The sequence below is a fragment of the Syngnathus typhle genome, linkage group LG11 (genome assembly GCF_033458585.1).
Source record: "Syngnathus typhle isolate RoL2023-S1 ecotype Sweden linkage group LG11, RoL_Styp_1.0, whole genome shotgun sequence".
NCBI lineage: Eukaryota > Metazoa > Chordata > Actinopteri > Syngnathiformes > Syngnathidae > Syngnathus > Syngnathus typhle.
Window position 1 is genome coordinate 2,929,576 of NC_083748.1, and position 18,070 is coordinate 2,947,645.

At 43.2% G+C, this 18,070-nt stretch overlaps 1 protein-coding gene and 1 long non-coding RNA gene across 3 annotated transcripts in view; one reads left to right on the forward strand and one right to left on the reverse strand.

The window, feature by feature from the left end:
- Positions 1 to 8,625, reverse strand: part of sema3fa (sema domain, immunoglobulin domain (Ig), short basic domain, secreted, (semaphorin) 3Fa) — a 38,588-nt gene extending 29,963 nt beyond the window's left edge. The window contains exons 1-2 of one of the 2 annotated variants that reach the window (XM_061291182.1): positions 8,260 to 8,625; positions 6,779 to 6,927 (exon numbers count right to left, since the gene is read on the reverse strand). In XM_061291182.1, the coding sequence (XP_061147166.1) occupies positions 6,779 to 6,890 (112 nt within the window). In that variant the 5' untranslated portion in view covers positions 6,891 to 6,927; positions 8,260 to 8,625. The remainder of the gene's footprint in view (positions 1 to 6,778; positions 6,928 to 8,259) is intronic. The other variant, XM_061291181.1, reaches the window with a different exon arrangement.
- On the forward strand, positions 6,822 to 7,289 carry LOC133162172 (uncharacterized). Its single transcript, XR_009716191.1, has 2 exons — positions 6,822 to 6,961; positions 7,115 to 7,289. It is a non-coding gene; the product is annotated as an uncharacterized LOC133162172 (long non-coding RNA).
- Positions 8,626 to 18,070: the final 9,445 nt, after the last annotated feature.

The window sequence follows — 18,070 nt, forward strand, 5'->3', positions numbered from 1 at the left end:
TGCAGCAACTCTAGATGTAGGGCCCATGAGTTAAAGCGACACTAGTTACAAACATCCATATAACCAATGGGGGCTTCCATCGCGAGTGTCGGAAAAGGTCATCGCCATCGCAGAAATAAGATCCCGACACTGACAGACAAATGATAATGAATGATCGCTGTCTGAGTAAACAAGTAGAGAGGTGCCCTTGACCTGCTGTCCACTTAATTTCAGCCCAAGTTGCAACTCCCCCTGGGACCCCCCCCCACCAAAAACATCTGGCTGACACCTCCTCCCGAGTAAAATACCAGCGTTAATGTCACACTTCTCGCGCAAAAACTTCTCACAAATCACTCCTGTCTAATAAACACGATTGTGTAGTTCCTCGGATGGTCACCCGGGGACTTTCTGTGCGAAGACACCGATGGCGGGGGAAATAAGTGTGCTATGATTACAAGCCACATCTCCTTTAGTTGCTGGGCAGTGACAGCTCACAAGTAATACAATTCAAGAGTGACTAGACCAGACTAGTGTACCCACTTCGTCTTACTAGTGACTTTTTCTTCCAACTAGAAGCACGTTTGACCTAAGCTAGACCTACTACTGACCATAAGCTTGACATCCAACACAAATTCTATATATTATATGTGTCCTCACTAGCAGTTTTATGGTAACTAATTTAGCGAGGCAAAAAGACGGGAGGGCATTCTGGTACGACTAATAGAGTAGAGTAGGCTACCAGTTGGGTCTAATAGTATTACCCGTGCAGCACAGCAAATTATGAGTAAAGTTTCATTGTGTACTGGTGGGCCCAAAACGGTACTAGTTGTGGAAAACGGACAAAGTTGTGGACGGCTCTTAAGATAGACCTCAAGGATATAAAATGAATAAAAATAAATAAAATGAATGGAAATAAAAAAACAGGTTTATTCAATATCGTTGATATCGATAGATATTATTAATTGAAGGACAACTACATGTTACGCGTATGACAAAACTGTGAACAGGTAGCTGCTGTCATGGCAACCAAGCCAAAGTCGCACCACGTGCAGTATATATAGAAAGTGCTCTGAAAACACACACATAAGCCCAAGTACTAGACATGAATATTAAAAAGACTCCCTGTTATGCTCGTCTGTCACTTTGAATCTCAAGACAACCCGTTCTTCTAAAAGCCATTTCCATCTCGTTCCTCACACTCACTACCGGAACCACCATCGTCCTCGGGCTGTAGGCCCCTGACATTAATCGAAGGCTACGTAACAATCTGCATCAAGTAACGAGGGGCTTGGAAAAACATTCCGGCGGACTTAAGCGGTCGCTACGATCAGGTTTGAGGTAGAACAGTGTGTCCGGGGCTTATTTTTATCATGTCTTCCACATATTGATCTATAAAAAGGGCTGCAGTGAGCAGACACGCACCTGCCAATCACATGCCGACACGCCACAAAGCATCTTCTGCTCCCCTGCTGTGCCCTGTCCCTCTTTACACAACACACAAGTGCTAGGATAAATCATGCCAATGGAAAACCAAGCATACGCAAGCTCCACAGAAACAATAACAGACAAAGGTGGTACCCTACATACAGTGGCATAAAAAGTCTACACACCCCTGTTCAAAGGCCATATTTATTTGAAAAAGTAAAAATTGTCATTTTTCCTTGAGTGCTTATTCAAGGAAAATGTATTTACCAACCAGATGAACCAGTCTGTGTCATTGTTGCACCTAGTAACCATTTCAAGCACACTCTTTGGAAATCTCCTCCTGCTAGGACAGCTCAGCTTGGCACAAAAAGCGTACCCAGGACGTGGGCGGGGCTCGCCAAGGAGCAGGAGGCGTGGGTGCACGCTGCTGACGAAGCAGTGAAAAAAAAACTAAACAGAAAGAAGCAGACAGCGAGGACACTATATTTAGCACTGTCGCCTCCTTTTTCTGTCTTGTGAATAATCATAGTTTGACAGCATGCATCCAGCAAGAGTAGAGGTTGTTGGGGATGCGGTGCTGCCCTCCTCCTCCTCCTCCTCCTCCTCCTCTTTTTTCTCCTCCGGCAGCATCTCCAGAGATAAAGTAGCAAAGTCTTGTGATAACTGCTGCAGGCTTGCGTGCCACAGTGTTGCTGTGTGGGAACATGTTTCAGGGCCTTGACATTCACTAATGGGGATTTAAAAGGGAAGGGAAAGCATGGACAGTTTTGGACCACCGTGTTGACGCCGACAGGTACAACGCCAGCTGGGGGGAGGAGAGCAGGGAAAACCTTGTGTCCAAAAAAACATGACAAATTATTTGCCAAAAGCTGAATTGGAAAGGCTGACATTTGTGCACCTGAATCCAATTGGGGAGGCGGGAGAGAAATGTAAGCTGGCAGGAGGATGGCCACAAACTACTAGACATTGCAGAGTGAGCTGAGTCATGTACACTGTGCAATAAAAAGGATTTCTTGTTTGTTTGCATGTTTACTTCTCATCATGCAGATTAATAAATTACAGAAAAACTGGCTGGTTGAATTAAAAAAAATGAAGCATTCAGATCAATTTTAAAAAATCAGGAAACACTTTTCTAAAGGGCAATTCCGACATACTTTTGTCTTTAAAACATCTAAATTATAATAATTACTATCTGAAATCCACATAAATGTACCATGTAACTGTCAATTCACGACTGTTAATCTTGGCTATAACATTTAAAATGACATTAAAAATAAAATGATTCAATGAGACAGTACATTAAAGACATTTAATAGCCTTCTAATCTTGCTACCGTCATCGCGTCACAGTCACTCATTGTCCTGTCTCATTAGGTTTAGCGAGGGCAATACACTTTAGCGGGCCATGTTGCCCGATGACACGGGCAATCAATTACATGACATTGCATTACTGAGTGACACGAGGATTTATGGATTAGGACAACAATGCACTGACGGAATGATCGCATTTAGGATCTCGTCAACAGTCCACTTGCTGCGCTAATGCGCAACACATGCACATCTGCGTCTACAATATTTTGTTTGGCTTTTTTAGCGACACAAAAGGGACAATAAAACAAAGTAGTGCATAACTGGAAACTGGAAAAAAAGATGCACTGAATGAAACAGAATCTGTCTTCAAATCTGTCTCTGAAAATGTTGTTTTATCATCTTTATCAAGGCAGACTTATGTACAGTACAATACAAAACATCCATCCATCCATCCATTTTCTGTACCGCTTAGTCCCCACACGGGTCACGGGCGTGCTGGAGCCTATCCCAGCCGTCATCGGGCAGCAGGCGGGGGACACCCTGAACCGGTTGCCAGCCAATCGCAGGGCACACAGAGACAAACAACCGTATGCACTCGCACTCACACCTAGGGACAATTTGGAGTGCTCAATCGGCCTACCAAGGATGTTTTTTGGGTTGTGGGAGGAAACCGGAGTGCCCGGAGAAAACCCACGCGGGCCCGGGGAGAACATGCAAACTCCACACAGAGAGGGCCGGAGGTGGAATTGAACTCGCACCCTCCTAACTGTGAGGCCGACGTGCTACCCAGTGCGCCAGAGCCGCCTACAATACAAAACAATACAACTTTATTAAAGTGTGCAGGTGTACCTAACAGGGCTGTGGACTCGGACTCGGGGACTCGGACTCGTCGGACTCGGTCATTTTTGCCGGACTCAGACTCGGTGCTGATTTGCTGCTGAGAATGCGCGTAGGAATACTGTCCACAGCCCTGCTTGCTTGTTATGAAGACAAATTTAGTTGTTGCGTGCGCGCCCGCGCCTGCCTGCCTGCGTGCGTGCACGTACAAGACGCACAATGCCCCGCGCGCAGCCAAAATGGAAGAACCCGGGAGCAGCAAGAGAACAATGTTTTGCCTCTAGATTTGGGGGGGAAACGGGGCGTAAGTTACGATCAATGCGGCCACGTTGAGTTGCACTTAGGCTAATGTTTACATTATGTACCAATGTCAAGGACGATTATGTCACCCAGCTTATATCATTGATGTGTTTCGATAGTTGTGGGGTCGTCACTAATTATTCGTGTTTAGATAAATGTCTGAGCAATAATGGTGTAATTAATGATTAAAACTTGAAAGTATCTGTTTATTGTATTCGTTTATATGTTTAATAAAGACAAAGCCATCACAAAAGAGTTGTAATTATTTAGATTTTGATCTAAATTAGCCTTGAATAAAGACTAAGCAGTCACATGAATTAACAGAAAAAATGAACAGCCGGACTCGGACTCGGACTCGTGGTCAAGAGGCCGGACTCGGACTCGGTGCAAAAATCCGACTGAGTCCACAGCCCTGGTACCTAATATAATATACTGTAAAGCTCTCGCATATGGAATAGAAGATCCATCGTTTATTGAACAGAACCAACAGTCAAACACACAAACCCCAAACCAAAACATTTGCAAGGAACTTCTGTAGGCTACAGCTCACACCCAGACGCTCACATATATGATACTTTTATTTTTAAAATGTGCTATATTTTGATTTTAAAAAATCGCAATTTCTTTTACGGTTTGGCCAACAAATTTGTTGCACACTTAAGTCAAAATGATCAAGTCTCAAATAGTTGGATCTTTTCTCAGGCAGGCCAACCTTGTAGCCAGGTGTTCCCCTTGTCGACCAAAGACGCTGGGAGGAAAAACAAGGCTAAACACTTGCAAATGTGGCCCGAGGATTAGAACAAGCTATTACTTGTTAATATGTTGCCACTCTCCCATAGTTTGAGAGCAGTTAACCTCGACTCTGACGGGCTTCTGTTCCCAGGGTCACAACCTCGGCCAATTTTTGCGCACTAAAATAGTGTGCGATTATAGAGCTGCTTTCAAGGTAAAAACGGAGAAGCTAACTTAAGCCAGGATTTTTTGCTTTAGTGGTACACACCTACATAACTGCACATCAATGTGGTTCTTCAATGTGTGATCGCTTCATGTAATCTCAAGTCAACGAAGCCTTAGACCAGAGCCCGAGGGATGCATTTGCATCTTTGTTAGAACCCGCCGGGATTTGAGTTGATGATCTATCCCTGCCTTGCGCTGAATGGACATTCCTTTAGCCCTTTGTGTGGCGCTACTTAATAACAGCCTGCGCTTAAAGTTTTGCAAGCTGAGACTAAATGATCATTGTTAGTTTAAAACAAGGCCTTCAGGTTTTTACAAGCTCTCCTCATAAAAGGCCGCCAGGCTTTGGGATGGGTTTTGACTTTGAACAAGAACGTTTTTGTCCTTTTGGTTTTACTAAGGCAGGTTCAAATGGACAGTTTGGATTCACTGTCGATGTCCTTTTTTTTTTTTTTTTTTTTAGCAAATAAAAGGGACAAAGATTTTACACTCAAAACGTAAAAAAAATCCCACAGCAAGCTTAGTCATATTTATTGCACCCAAATATGGAACTAGCATCTAAAAGCAATTGTGAAAGCTCATGCCCCATTATTTAGTTCAGTACGCTAGCTCATTAAAAATGAATAAAAGCGCCTCTAAGAGCTATTCCCAGCAGCGTGGCGCAAAAACCAATACAATTAGTCAGCGCACAGTTTATGGGCATTTCAATCTATGTGAGGTTGCTCCGCGATGCATAACGTCTCAAACTAATTAAAAAACAAAACGGAAATTGATGAGACGTAAAGGACAAATAGATGATCTCTTTCCAAGTGTGTACATGCGCGAGTAGTAGCGGCACACAATAGGATGCGATGGATGAAGAGGGCAAAAACAGAAGCAAAAAAAAAAAAGAGACAAGGAGGGATAACGAGCAAAAAAATGAATATGGTAATCAATTAATTGATTGTGACAGATTCTGTCAATTTGGGGGGATTTGACAATATGTGCATGACTTTGCAACAAGCAGCATTGGCACTGTTTATTTAGTCAAAATGAGTTTGGTTGTCCTGAGGAAGAAAATAATGACCTTTCTTGCCTGCCATCTAATATTAAATGATAAAAAGACATGAATGCTTTCTATTGTCAATTCTACCCCACACTCGATCAACAAAATGCAGTCTGCCACACATCACTACAACACCATAGTCTATTTTAACAGGAAACCTACACACACAAACACACGCACGCACACACACTCACACTGAAAGGGTCTCATGTGGCAACTGGCAAACATTCATAACATGTTGGATGTTGGCCTGAGTGAGGGCCCAGCCAAGTGTGAAATCGGACTTGATTTCAGAAGGGAGCCGAGGCCACACAAAGGCCTGTTTGTACAACTAATAGCGGTCAGGCCATTAAAAAAAAAAGGGACGGGGTCTATACCATATTCTTTAGCTTTCAAAAGGAGCATCAACAACATCTAACTAGTCATCCAAGAACTGCACTGAAACACAAATGCTTGTCAAGCCTTCAACTCTACTGGCACCAATAACATAAATAAATACATAGAAGTGATTCTACTGTATATAAAGCTGCAAGAAGACCCTTTTTGTTTGAATTCCCTTGTAGGAGTTTGTAAAAGTAATTACCACTGCTTCAATCCAAAATGTCCGACTTCCTGTTCAATTTCACGCATGCATCCTTGGTATTTTCTGTCATGATAAACATTTTCCATTCAATTTCATGTTGATTGGTAAAACTGCTGGCAGAAATGTCTTTTTTTTTGCTGAGGAAAGTTTTGAGTGAGGGGGCTACATGCAAATATTTTCTATAGGTTACACCGACTTAACCATGAGTATGTTAAGGGTCCTCAAAAAGGCCATTGAATCATAAACATCACAATTCCAAGTAGGCTTTCATACCGCCTAGTGCTCAGGCCCTAAAAATAGCCCGGCGTAGCATCTCACGCCAACACAGCGATGAAGACTCACCTTTGAAGGACAGGAAGATCCTGGGGGCGGACAGAGGCTCCAGGGCCGGAGGCAGCCCCGCCGATGACAAGCCCAGCAGGGCCAGCAGACAGCACAGGCTGTCCCACAACATTGTCTCTTTCAAACCGATGGGGAGGAGAGTCCGGGAGCTGAGGGACAGAGATGGACGGACATCAGACAGTGGTAACATGACATCACTTGAAATTTCATTACTGTACATTACAGTTTAAATTTGACCGGCAAACGTTTCGACTCTAGTTTCGATACGGATTTCGTTTTACGGCTTGCATATTTGTCGCTGGACACCAGAGTTTTATTTTTTTTTCAAAACTTCAGGTGGAGGATTGCCAACGTCTTGGGTTTCAATGGCTGCGGTTACATTCTGGGATGAAGCTCTCACTTACAAAGAGCTTCTCTCCACTCCAACCACCCACTGCGCTTCCCGCTGCTCCCTGCACTATGTCTCGCAAACAAACCTGCTGCAATAAAGTGTGACATCATATCAAGCAAGTGCAATCGCATTTTTGGTTGTGTTTCTTTAGCAGTTGCAAGGGCTCCAAATGTTGGCTTGGTGGACAGTGTCCAAATGCAGCGTGGCAAGTCGCTGTGGAGGACGAGGAGACAATAAAACAAGCGTACCTCGGCACTGGGAGCTATAATTTACATTGGCACGACAGCGAGACACACAGACACTGAGACTCTGAGACATGGGTCTGCAGTCTGAGGTCAAACTGTCAGTCAGGGTTTAAGATCAAGTTCCATGCCGAAGGCCTTGAGGCAAAACTCCAAAGCAGACCTTTTAATCGAGATTATAAAAAGTGACCAGGCTTTGAACCACATGTCACCAAGTGAGGCTAATTGTTTATTTTTGTTTTTTTGTGTGTGGATGACGGACACCATTTGAACACCTCAAGTCAAATCAGTTATTTGTTTTATAACGCCAACTCCAAGAACACCAAATGAAACACAGATGAGCAAGGACTTGGCAGAACCAGGAACTGGGGGCAAATTGGTTAAGATGGGAAGAATAGTGGAGGGTAGATTGAGAGAAAACGGGATAGAGGGATTTGATGACTGGTGGAGGAATAAAAGAACAATGGGCACAACCACAGCCATTGCCTCAAACTGACAATGTGGAGCTCATTAATCCATAAAAATAAAGACAACATTTTGGCAATGGGTGTGCAACGTCGTAAACCGAGGACCTGTGTCATTAGCTCTGGTATAGTAGATTAAGTGCACTTGAATTAATGTATAAAAACAGAGGAGCCTGTTGCTTAGGATAAACATTTTTAGGCTTCTCCGGGGCCAAGTAAAGGACTAAACTTGTAATATAAATATTATTTATGGCCTGGCGCGCATGCATACTATATTCTCCGCACGGGCAGACGCGCGTTGATGAAAAGGGCGCATCTGCCTCAAAGCTCCACGATCCGCGACGCGTAACACACAAAAACGACCCACTCTTATTGCCTTTTTACCTTGCGTTTAGTTAAGTCCAATGCAGGTCGCGATAGAAGCGGTCCAAAAATTGTACAAGCATCCAGCAACCTCCGGTGGTCCTCGGAGCGTCTGTGCGCGGGCGGGCGGGCGCACGCAGTCGTCTGCCCTCCGCAGATCCCGCTCGGTTATTCCGACTAACAAAACTCGGATGGATTCAATTGAACTTGACCGTCTTAAGTTCAAGCACCTTCCGTTAATAGTTGTGTACTTTCCACTGCGATGCAAAAGAAAACGAATGAGTTGATCCAGAAGGAGCGAGGCTACGAGACAGACGAGCTCCCAGCGCTCAAGTGGCTGGGAAGCGGCGTGTGCAGGTGGATAGAGGAGACCCCCACCACCCTCAGGGCGTGGACACACCCATGGGGGAGTGCACCTACCATCCGCCCCAAAATTAAAAATATAACAAAACTGCAGTGTGTTTTCTTGTACTCCAGGGGGAAGAAAATTGTCAAGAGAAGATTTATTTACATTTATTTATGTCAATGCAAATCTGCATTCCAAAGATTTAAAATAAACTCTTTGGGACCTAAGGTAGCAATATCATAATCCACGGTCATATCTTCTAACCTAAAGTCAGTGTTCAAACTATTTGGTGAAACTGAACCTCCCTGTGAATAACAAGTCATTATGACGTGGGCTCCAGAAGGTGGCAGAGTGTTGAAATGAGACGGCGTGGCCAAACCAGAGGCTCAAAAGCCATTTGTTCAAATTTCCTCCTGCGTTTTGTCTCTGTCATTAGCGATTAGACGGTTGAAGCGTCGACGAATGGCCCAAAAAGAAGCATGGGGCCTTTCAGTGTTTCAAATAACGCAACGTGTCCAATTCAAATATTCTTCTAATGACTTCATTGCAGGATAAACACACATTTAGCGCGGAACTCGTGGGACTCGTTTGTGTTCCGGCAATGGTTTAGTTTGACTGATGCAATATTCTCACGTTCAACACAGGTCATATGCGCTGAATTATAATGTGACATGATGTCGTCCATATAAACTGTGAACACTGACCAGATGCATATGAGGTCCATTTCCTCCCAACACCTCCAGAACCTGCCTGCCGTTCTCTGGCCCTGGCCTCAGATATTCATGAACAAATGGAGCCTTAAATCTTTTAATCTCACTCCATCCCTCGCCTGATCACACTGGCTTATTTTGCTTCTCAGCCCGTCAGCGCACAAAGCAGATGACGCATGCTTATTATTCCATAAATGTGTCGTACTCTAGCTTGGGTTTCAAAGATTTGCCATTTTGACTCGATGGATCCGATGAAAGGTTGCCGGATGCAAAGGCTAATTTGATAACTATGCAAAGGACGGTGTAATGATTTTACAGTGGTGACATAATTTATATAAGTATCATTTTGAAAAATGTCTAGCAGGGACACTGATGAAATTGTTGCTCCTCACTTTGATGCTCACAGCAGAGAATGCAAAAAATAAAATAAGAACGAGCTCTGCATCATGTTTGCCATTAAATGTGTTAGATTTCCCTCGATGCCATCAAAGACTTGTGTGAAACACTTTCTCCAACACACACGCGCACACACACTCTGTTTCACGCACTGGGCTCAGCAGGAGGAGGTATTGATATGTTCTCTTCTTCTTGGAATCTCGGCTGATCTTGAAAAGTCATCACGCTCGGTCGCACGCCAACACGCAAAAAAGCAGAACACATGCAGGTGGGCGTTTGCTTTTGAAGGGTGGTCCCGTCGCCCAAACAAATAGCCGCTTTCTCACATATATCCGTAACGCTGCTCGGTTCCGTCCGGATGCGAGCGGGAATAAATAACAGACAGTTCAATCTCCTTCCCAAAACTTTTCAGTTCCAGTCCTGGCTAAGTTGAAATGGTATCATTTTTTGCCTTTTTCTCAGTTTCCCCCTCTCCTTTTTCTCTCCTTGCCAACAGCTGCATGTTACTTCTTGCTGTATTTCTTTTTTAATCAACAATATTATTCCCACATTCGGTCCTCCGGTGGTCTCGCCATCTGTCACTTGCGTGAGACAAGAGGAAAGCAATTATTGCATCCTGGCTTCGAGGAGCGCCTGCCTGCCTTCTTATAAGTCCCTCATGCTTTTCCATTGTTTCCCCTTCCAGTGCTGCTCCTTTTCTTTTTTTTATACAAGGGCCATCTAAGGAGGAGGAGGAAAATTTGCTGAGATTATGTCAACGCCTCAGCGGCACAATTTTAAAAAGTGATATAAAAGAGTTCCTAGTTGCCCAACATGTTTTTGATAAAATGAGAGATCAATTTCAGGCCTTCGTTTTGCACCCATCTATTTTCGATAGCGCATATTCGCTATAGGGTCAGAGGTGAGCTAGAGCCTTAGCCGGGTGACTTTGGACGAATGGTGGATACACCCTGGAGTGGTCGTTATTCATTTATTTATTTATTTGGGCATTCCACTGAGTTTCAGAAATGGTGGGATTAAATACTGGATGGCTGCACAAGCTCCAAAAAGACCAAACTCTTTGTATACAAGCCATTTAAAATGTATATTATATCCTCCTAAAGAGCAATTGCTGCATTTTTTTTCTTTCTGGCTTAGAATTTCAAATAACCCATACTAAATATGTGACTTCCACCAAGGTATGCTGATCTACATTAAAAAGGCTTTGCTTTAGGCAAATGAGATAAAACACTATATACTAGTTATTATCACTTTTACCGTGCTCCCTAAAGTGGCTTGCGATTCTGTAATAAGCGCAGGATGCACTTGGGTGCTAATGTAAAGAAAATGTCATCCTATGAAATGAATGATATGATGGGGAAGCAATTAGCTGCTTGTCAAACTGAAGTGGGTGAGCTGAGCGATGCAGGTGGTGTGAAGTTACACAATGGTCTCGAATGCTGTCACGGTGTAGAAATTAATGAGAGGAACACGCATTTCTCCCTCCACCTCAGTGGTGAGTGCTGTTACCTTTTTTTTTCACCGCGATAAGATATGAAATATTCACACGGTTTCCGCAGCACTTTGACTGTGATGGCAGCTCGCTCATTAGCATTTAAATGGGAAAAAGATAACGCCGCACTTCTGAGAAGTCTTACCTCTCTGTCAGAGTGGAGAAACTTGGGTTTCACGGAAAACTTTGCTAGCTTTTAATTACTCTGGAGTTGGTGACGTTGTAGTGCTTCGCTTGGCACTGAGTCGCCGTGCAAATTTGATTATAAATGGTAGTCTGTCTCTTTATATTTATCCCTTTCCTTGAATGACTAATATTAGTGTCGTACCGATGAGCTAAAAGAAGGTGATATTATGAAACACACTCCAACATCTACATGTAGACGCTTCTCCAATCATATTGTATAGTCCTGCTTGTTCTGCCTGAAACTCCAGTGGAATTGATAATAACAACGGAATCTCAATTTAATGGACTAATAGGGCGCAGGTTTCAAATGGACTTTTTTGTACAAAATTGCTGTTTTGTACATTTTTTGCATAGTTGCAACCCTAATCTGGATTTGTCTTATTGTCATACATTTCTGCTCCTATTTGTTCCCTATCGATCTCTATATGACTCAGCTGGAGCTTTGCTTGGTTAAAAATGAGACAGTTGTCTTTGCCCCCACACCCCATTTTTCTTGATTTTTGAATGATTCAAGTTCATCTCTTTGTATCTGGTTTACGTCTCTTGCTCGCCAGCTCAGAGAGAAAAAGGGCAGCTGTGGAGGGAGGAGTTGGGATGAATTAAAGCCGTTTCCCAACAGGCTCCGCTGGGTCTGATCCCTCCTTTCGGCTCGGCTGCTGGATTTTCTTGGTAGTGATCAAACCGAGGAGGCCGTGTTTCGTGTTACATCAGCCCCCCGCCTCTCTAAAGCCTGTGCTTATTATTGCACATCCCCGCAGCAGCAATAAGAGCGACTTTGCGGATGAAGGTGCCATGCTGCCATTGAACAGTTTTCCCATGTAGCTGCAGTGTTGACATGGGGCCTCCTGAGGCAGCGTTCTGTCAGTGTCATTCTTCACGAGCATTGGACCGCAGGTTCCTGACTGAAGACAGAGCGAGGAAATGACTTTGCTTTTTGTTTAAACTGCACAGACTGGACAGGAAGGGGCACCTTTGTGTAAAACTCCAACTCGTGGAGTTAATTCTCTTCATATGTTGACCTTTTGGCTTTGCGTTATAGCTTTTAGTGAATTGAAGTGAACTGAAGTGGAAAAAAGTTTGTTGTTTTGTCACGTGTTCCCAGTCAGTAGTCTTTGCGACGAATGCTGGCAAGTATGATCCATTGGCATACATACATACATATGCTTAGAAAGAACAAAATATTTGGCCGATTGTTCTGATTTGTTGAGGAGCTATCCACATCCAATTGGGTGACAACTGATTAGAGTTTTGCGACATTAAGTAACGTAAGTTGATGTGACTGTCACGAGTGCCAGTCTACAAGCATCTTGCTGGGTGGGCATGGCCCCTTATGGCCCCCTATAGGGACGGGACTGGTTACTGCCGTAATGAATGGAATGTTTTATATTTACTGTATGTTCTAGAAGTGCATATATAAATATTTACCACCGAAAGCAACAACAGAGTCCTAAAATGTTGTGTCACCCCCACCCCATATAAAAACAACACTGGACTGGACTGTGAACACCCCATTGTCCCCCCCCACCCCCACCCACTCCCAGCCCCCAGTCTCATCTTCCTGTCATCACTCGGTCGGATGAGTCCCTGAAACAGGTGGCTGGAGAATTCAAAGTGACATAGGAGCGATGGAGACCAAACAGTGTATGTGTCTGTGTGTGTCTGCGTATGTGTGTAGAGAAAGTCAAGCATGCATGACAGCAAAAGCAATTAAACGAGTGACACAATGCACATTGAATCTAAAACACGTTTTATTTTTGGTAACAGTTTGATTTCTGCAACACATTTCTCTTTGAATCGACTCGCCGAGTTATTTCGTGCAATTACAGCTTCTGCCCAGACTCCTAATCAGCTGCCAGCCGCACGCATAAATCACATTCAAACTAATCAAGTCCATCTTGCAACAAACTGGCTCGCGTGCAGCGCAGAGGAAGAGGCGAGAACATCCAGAGATGCTTCGTGCGGGCGCGAACGGGGGTTTTCAAAGTACTGTCAAAGCAGCTGTAGCGACGACAACGGGCTCATTGGGGAATTTGGGAAAAAAAATTCTTCCAGCTCCCATGAAATAAAAAGCCTTGCACAAAATACAAAAACATACACTTGTCATACACAAACATCAAATAGCTTGGTCACTTATTTACATATTTATAAAAAAAAAATTCTGACTCAGCAGAAATACCATCACTAACCAATTTGTTGTTTTCGTCAAGATTTTCTAAATTCTAGAATCACCCTACAATTTAAATAACATGCCCAAACAATGGCTGTAGAGAAAGCGAGCAAATCTGCCGGGACATCTGTTCAAAGAATCCCCAGCAGACCGTCTGGAGACAGTGTGACGCATCAAACGCATCATTTCGACAACGTCCCTCTTTGTGGCTTAGCTGTCAATTGAATTAACGCAATAAGGGGCGTCGCAACTGTTCCCTGTCAGTCCTTCGCTCTTATCACCTGCTTTCCCAACTTGCAAAACACATTCGGCAGATATTTGCTCAATTGTATATTGTTTTGCAGACATCTGATCATCTGAACTTTGGCTGAATTTGATCAGAGGAAGGTAAAAATGTCACATCCATATCCTTTTTGTTCATGACATCATTAAAGGACTCGAAAGAGTAATTGAAGTTAACCAACCGTTTGTTCATCATCCATGATTCATTACTTGATTTATTCAAAGTCTTGCGTCCCGAGTCCGTCCATGTTATGGAGCTCGGGAAAAAAGTCAATGACACACTCAGTGGAAAGATTTTTATTTTTTTTTGTGCTCTCTTTCCTTTCTTTTCCTTTCAAATGACATTGCAAACAGTATAAGCAAAATCACAAACTTCAATTTTCCACAAACACAAAGGTGGAGCTTTAAATACTCAGGAGTTATGAGAAAGTCAATGGCAGTCAATCAGAAACATGAGTCTTAACATAATTGCTCACTCTATTGCATCTTAGTGAAGGAACCAGGAAACCCCCAAAATGTGTTGAATTGTTTCTACAACAGACTCTTTTGTTTGGAGGACTTCTAAAGGATGCGTGACAGAGGTTGCACAAGCTCCAAGCTCGATGTGTTTCTGATGCAAACCATCCGGTGGAAACGGCGGGGCCAAGGCTTGGATGCTTTGGCCACTTTCTTCAAGACGCATGATGGATATTGGCCCGAGCACATACGCATTCCACATCAGGACTCGCACCCCAAAGGGTTCTTGACAGATTGAGCAGTTAACTAGATACTTTGGGCCACCGCAAACGTTGGGGTAAGATTTCACCGCTGTTGCACAATGATCAGCATGTTTGCTTTGTTTGTGCTACCTGTCAGCGCTTAGAAACGGTACTTACAGCTATTTTGTTTTTTTCACACCAAACTAGAATAGCACTTGGTAGACCTCCGGCAAGGTTGAACTGGTAACAAAAGATAAATTGAAAAGTAACATTGTAACTCATGCAACTGTTCAGTGTTGTTGGACACACATAAAGATTTGCCATTTTAAATATTAAACGGGTTCAAGGTCAATCTGCTAAGCAGGGAAAAAAAAAGTCAGGCTGACCACACTCTACACACACCATGATGATCAGTCAGGATTATCGTTTAGACGTAGCCGATAATCAATCCTAAAAATTGTCTTTATCAGCTCAATTATTGGTATGTGGGTAACCTGCTTAGAATGAAAGCTTGTACCATTTTGTTTCTGGGACAAGGCTAAAAAAACAACAACAAAAAACACTCAACACCATAGGATAATCGGGTTGGACAATCTTTTAGACAGTTTCGATTGATTGTAAATAGTATAAAATTGCTCAAATTAAATTTATGTGACTCCAGTGGAGGGATATATTTTTTGGCGAGCAGGCTACTTTCTGCCTCATATGGAATGACGAGGGACCTTGCAAACTGATGGACTCTATAGAAACAGATGGATTGCTGTAGCAGGGGGAATCATTCCACTCACTCAGAAAAAAAAGATCAAATTCCACATTCCACACTTTTAATGAGTTCCACAAAATATTATGACAATAGCTATATAGTTTTTTTATGCATCGTCTCGTGCGCAGAGGCGGCAAAAGTACTCATATTGTGTTTTTACTAGCGATACAGATATATAAATACAGTGAAAGCATGCATTCAGTGCCTTATGCATTTACAATTGCTGGCACTCAACGGTACAGTATCTCCAGCAACGGTCTTGTTCTGTTAGCGAGCTAAAGACACGGTCTAAAGCAACAACACATGTAGGCAACAACCTGACAGACAGCCCAGGGAGAGGTGGCGCCCGTCATGCGGAATGGATCTCATTAAAAGTACGCCCCGGGTCACACTTTGATGGACAGCCAGACGTCAGTCAATCTGCCAACCTGATTAGGCAGACCCAAGCTTTGGCCCCCTCGAGAGGGACAGACTGGGCGCCCTCCAGCCTCGGTCCAACCTCTCACCTCCACGGCGGGCCGGACGGAGACGGGAACGAGCACCTTCGCTCAAATGGAAAAGAAATAGCTCCGCACACCTGCTGTGTTGAAATTTCTTTGCCACCATTTTACGTTTCTCTCTGGTTCTATACAATGGAAACCTGAATTGCCAAGCCATATTCAATACAAGCTACTGAAATCGATATTTTTCAATGACAAGTTTGTTTTTAAGCAGATCAATGAGAAGGTAAAAGCAAACTCCAATGAAGCCAAAGTATAATTTCCATTTTCACTCAAGGTGGCAGCGCTTCATCACAGATGCCAAATTAAACTTGTCAATTAGTGCATGTGTGAATTCATAGCCAAATTGCTAAACACAAAAAACAATGGCCCCACAACAACAACATTGACGTATACACATGAAGACTGCACTTTGATTTTGGGTGGAGAACCTTTGCGGTGACGACCATTGTGTAAACTATTCTCGCTTTTAAGTCACAACATGACAAAATCCAAAATGACTCACTTGAAGATCCATTTTCCAAAACAGGCAGAAAACAAAGGATTTATTTAGTTGTTCAATATCACACTCCATGGGGGGGCTGACCCAACTACTTGGATACACTACAAGCCAATTTTCTGGAATATGTTCTTGTTACATGTTTTCTTCCTTGTATCCTCCCCTCTTGTGGTGTGACCAAGCGTTCACATCCTGACATTCCCAAGAGTTCAGATCTCCAGCAATAGACCTGTGGCCCGATGCCCGGGACACCATCCATTGAGGTGGGGGCTCACTGGGACAAACGTGCGAGAATAGAATTCCAAGCAATCTGTGACGTATGACAAGTCTTGAATATAGGCTAAAGGCGGAGCTGGTCAAAGTCATTTAGGTCATTTATATGCTTGACGACATTCGTGAGGTAACATGTTTAATAACGCTCACTGGCAAGTGTGATAAGCGGGACGAAGTTTCCCGCATTGCACCCATGCTGAAGTGTGACTGGCACGCCGCGTGTCATCTCGCATGCATCTGGTGAATGTTTGCTATTCCGCCATATCGAAACTCATGTCAGGCTACAAAGTGCGCGCCTAGAGAGGAACCAGATACTCAAGCTGAATGGCTCTTTTTATATATTGAAGCATCAGGGAGTAGGTTAGAATGCAGCTAGACACCTCACACTTCTGAGGTCTGGGTTTGAACCCTGGCTCGTTTTTCCTCCTGGTACTTTAGGCTCCTCCCACATTCCAAATACACGTAGTATGGATTAATTGAAGACACTGAATGATGCCTTAATAATTGAAAATAAATACTGTGCATGTCGCACAGTATTCATTCACATCATCATTCACAAATAGATATGTCTACTTTACCAAGCAATCCAGAAGTTAGCGCTGTTTGCTATTGCTAATATAATACACACGCATCTGAAGAAAATGTAGCTTTGCTTGAGAGTGGCTTTGGATCTTGGCCCAGTTTAGATGATTATATCCTGAGTGAAGGAACTTCAGATCATTAATAAAACTGTCCTTATAAGGCAAATATAAAGACATTTGTCATGGTATGTGCCCTCTTTTACAAACAGGATGATGACTTTTTGCCATCTTTGCAATATGATCAACCCCAGTGTGCCTTAGAGGGATTCCCCACCACATCGCCCCCAAGACCTGGGTCATCACTGGGCTTGGTAAAGCGATACGTATGGGAAATGTTAAGTGGTGCCGGCGTTCGCTTTTAAATGTCATTTCGGAAACTCGAGGTTTGATCCTTTGTGTACGAGACGATTAGATGTGGTTATTTCTATGACAGGCTACATGTTCATGCCATTTGTGGTTGAGGCGCCTGAGGAGCCTCACCAAGTACATCGCATTGTGACAAGGAAAAACATACAGTACCCTCCTGAAAAGAGTTTAAGAAAGCCATGCAGATCTCCTTGTGGTATAAAAGGAGCCTGTACAATGTGACATTCCCGCTGAAAACTTTGATCAAGTGTCGCTTATGAGATCCTAACACTGGGGGCTAATTTGTGTATCTAACAAAACTTTTAGTACAAATATGTGAATGACAGTTTTTGGGGAATAATTTCAAATCAATGTTTTCTCAGTGTAGCATGTCTGCCATGCTGGTAGACATGTTGCTTGAGCAAAAAAAAAAGCAATCGCAGCTGCGGTCACGCTCAAGTTACATGTTGATTTATGTATTGGAGTAGATATAGTCTTGCGCAATGTGTGTATTGTTATGTATGGTACAGATTATCAAATGTCAGACACAAATAAATATATTCTATGTGTATTATAGATACCAAGTCAATAAAT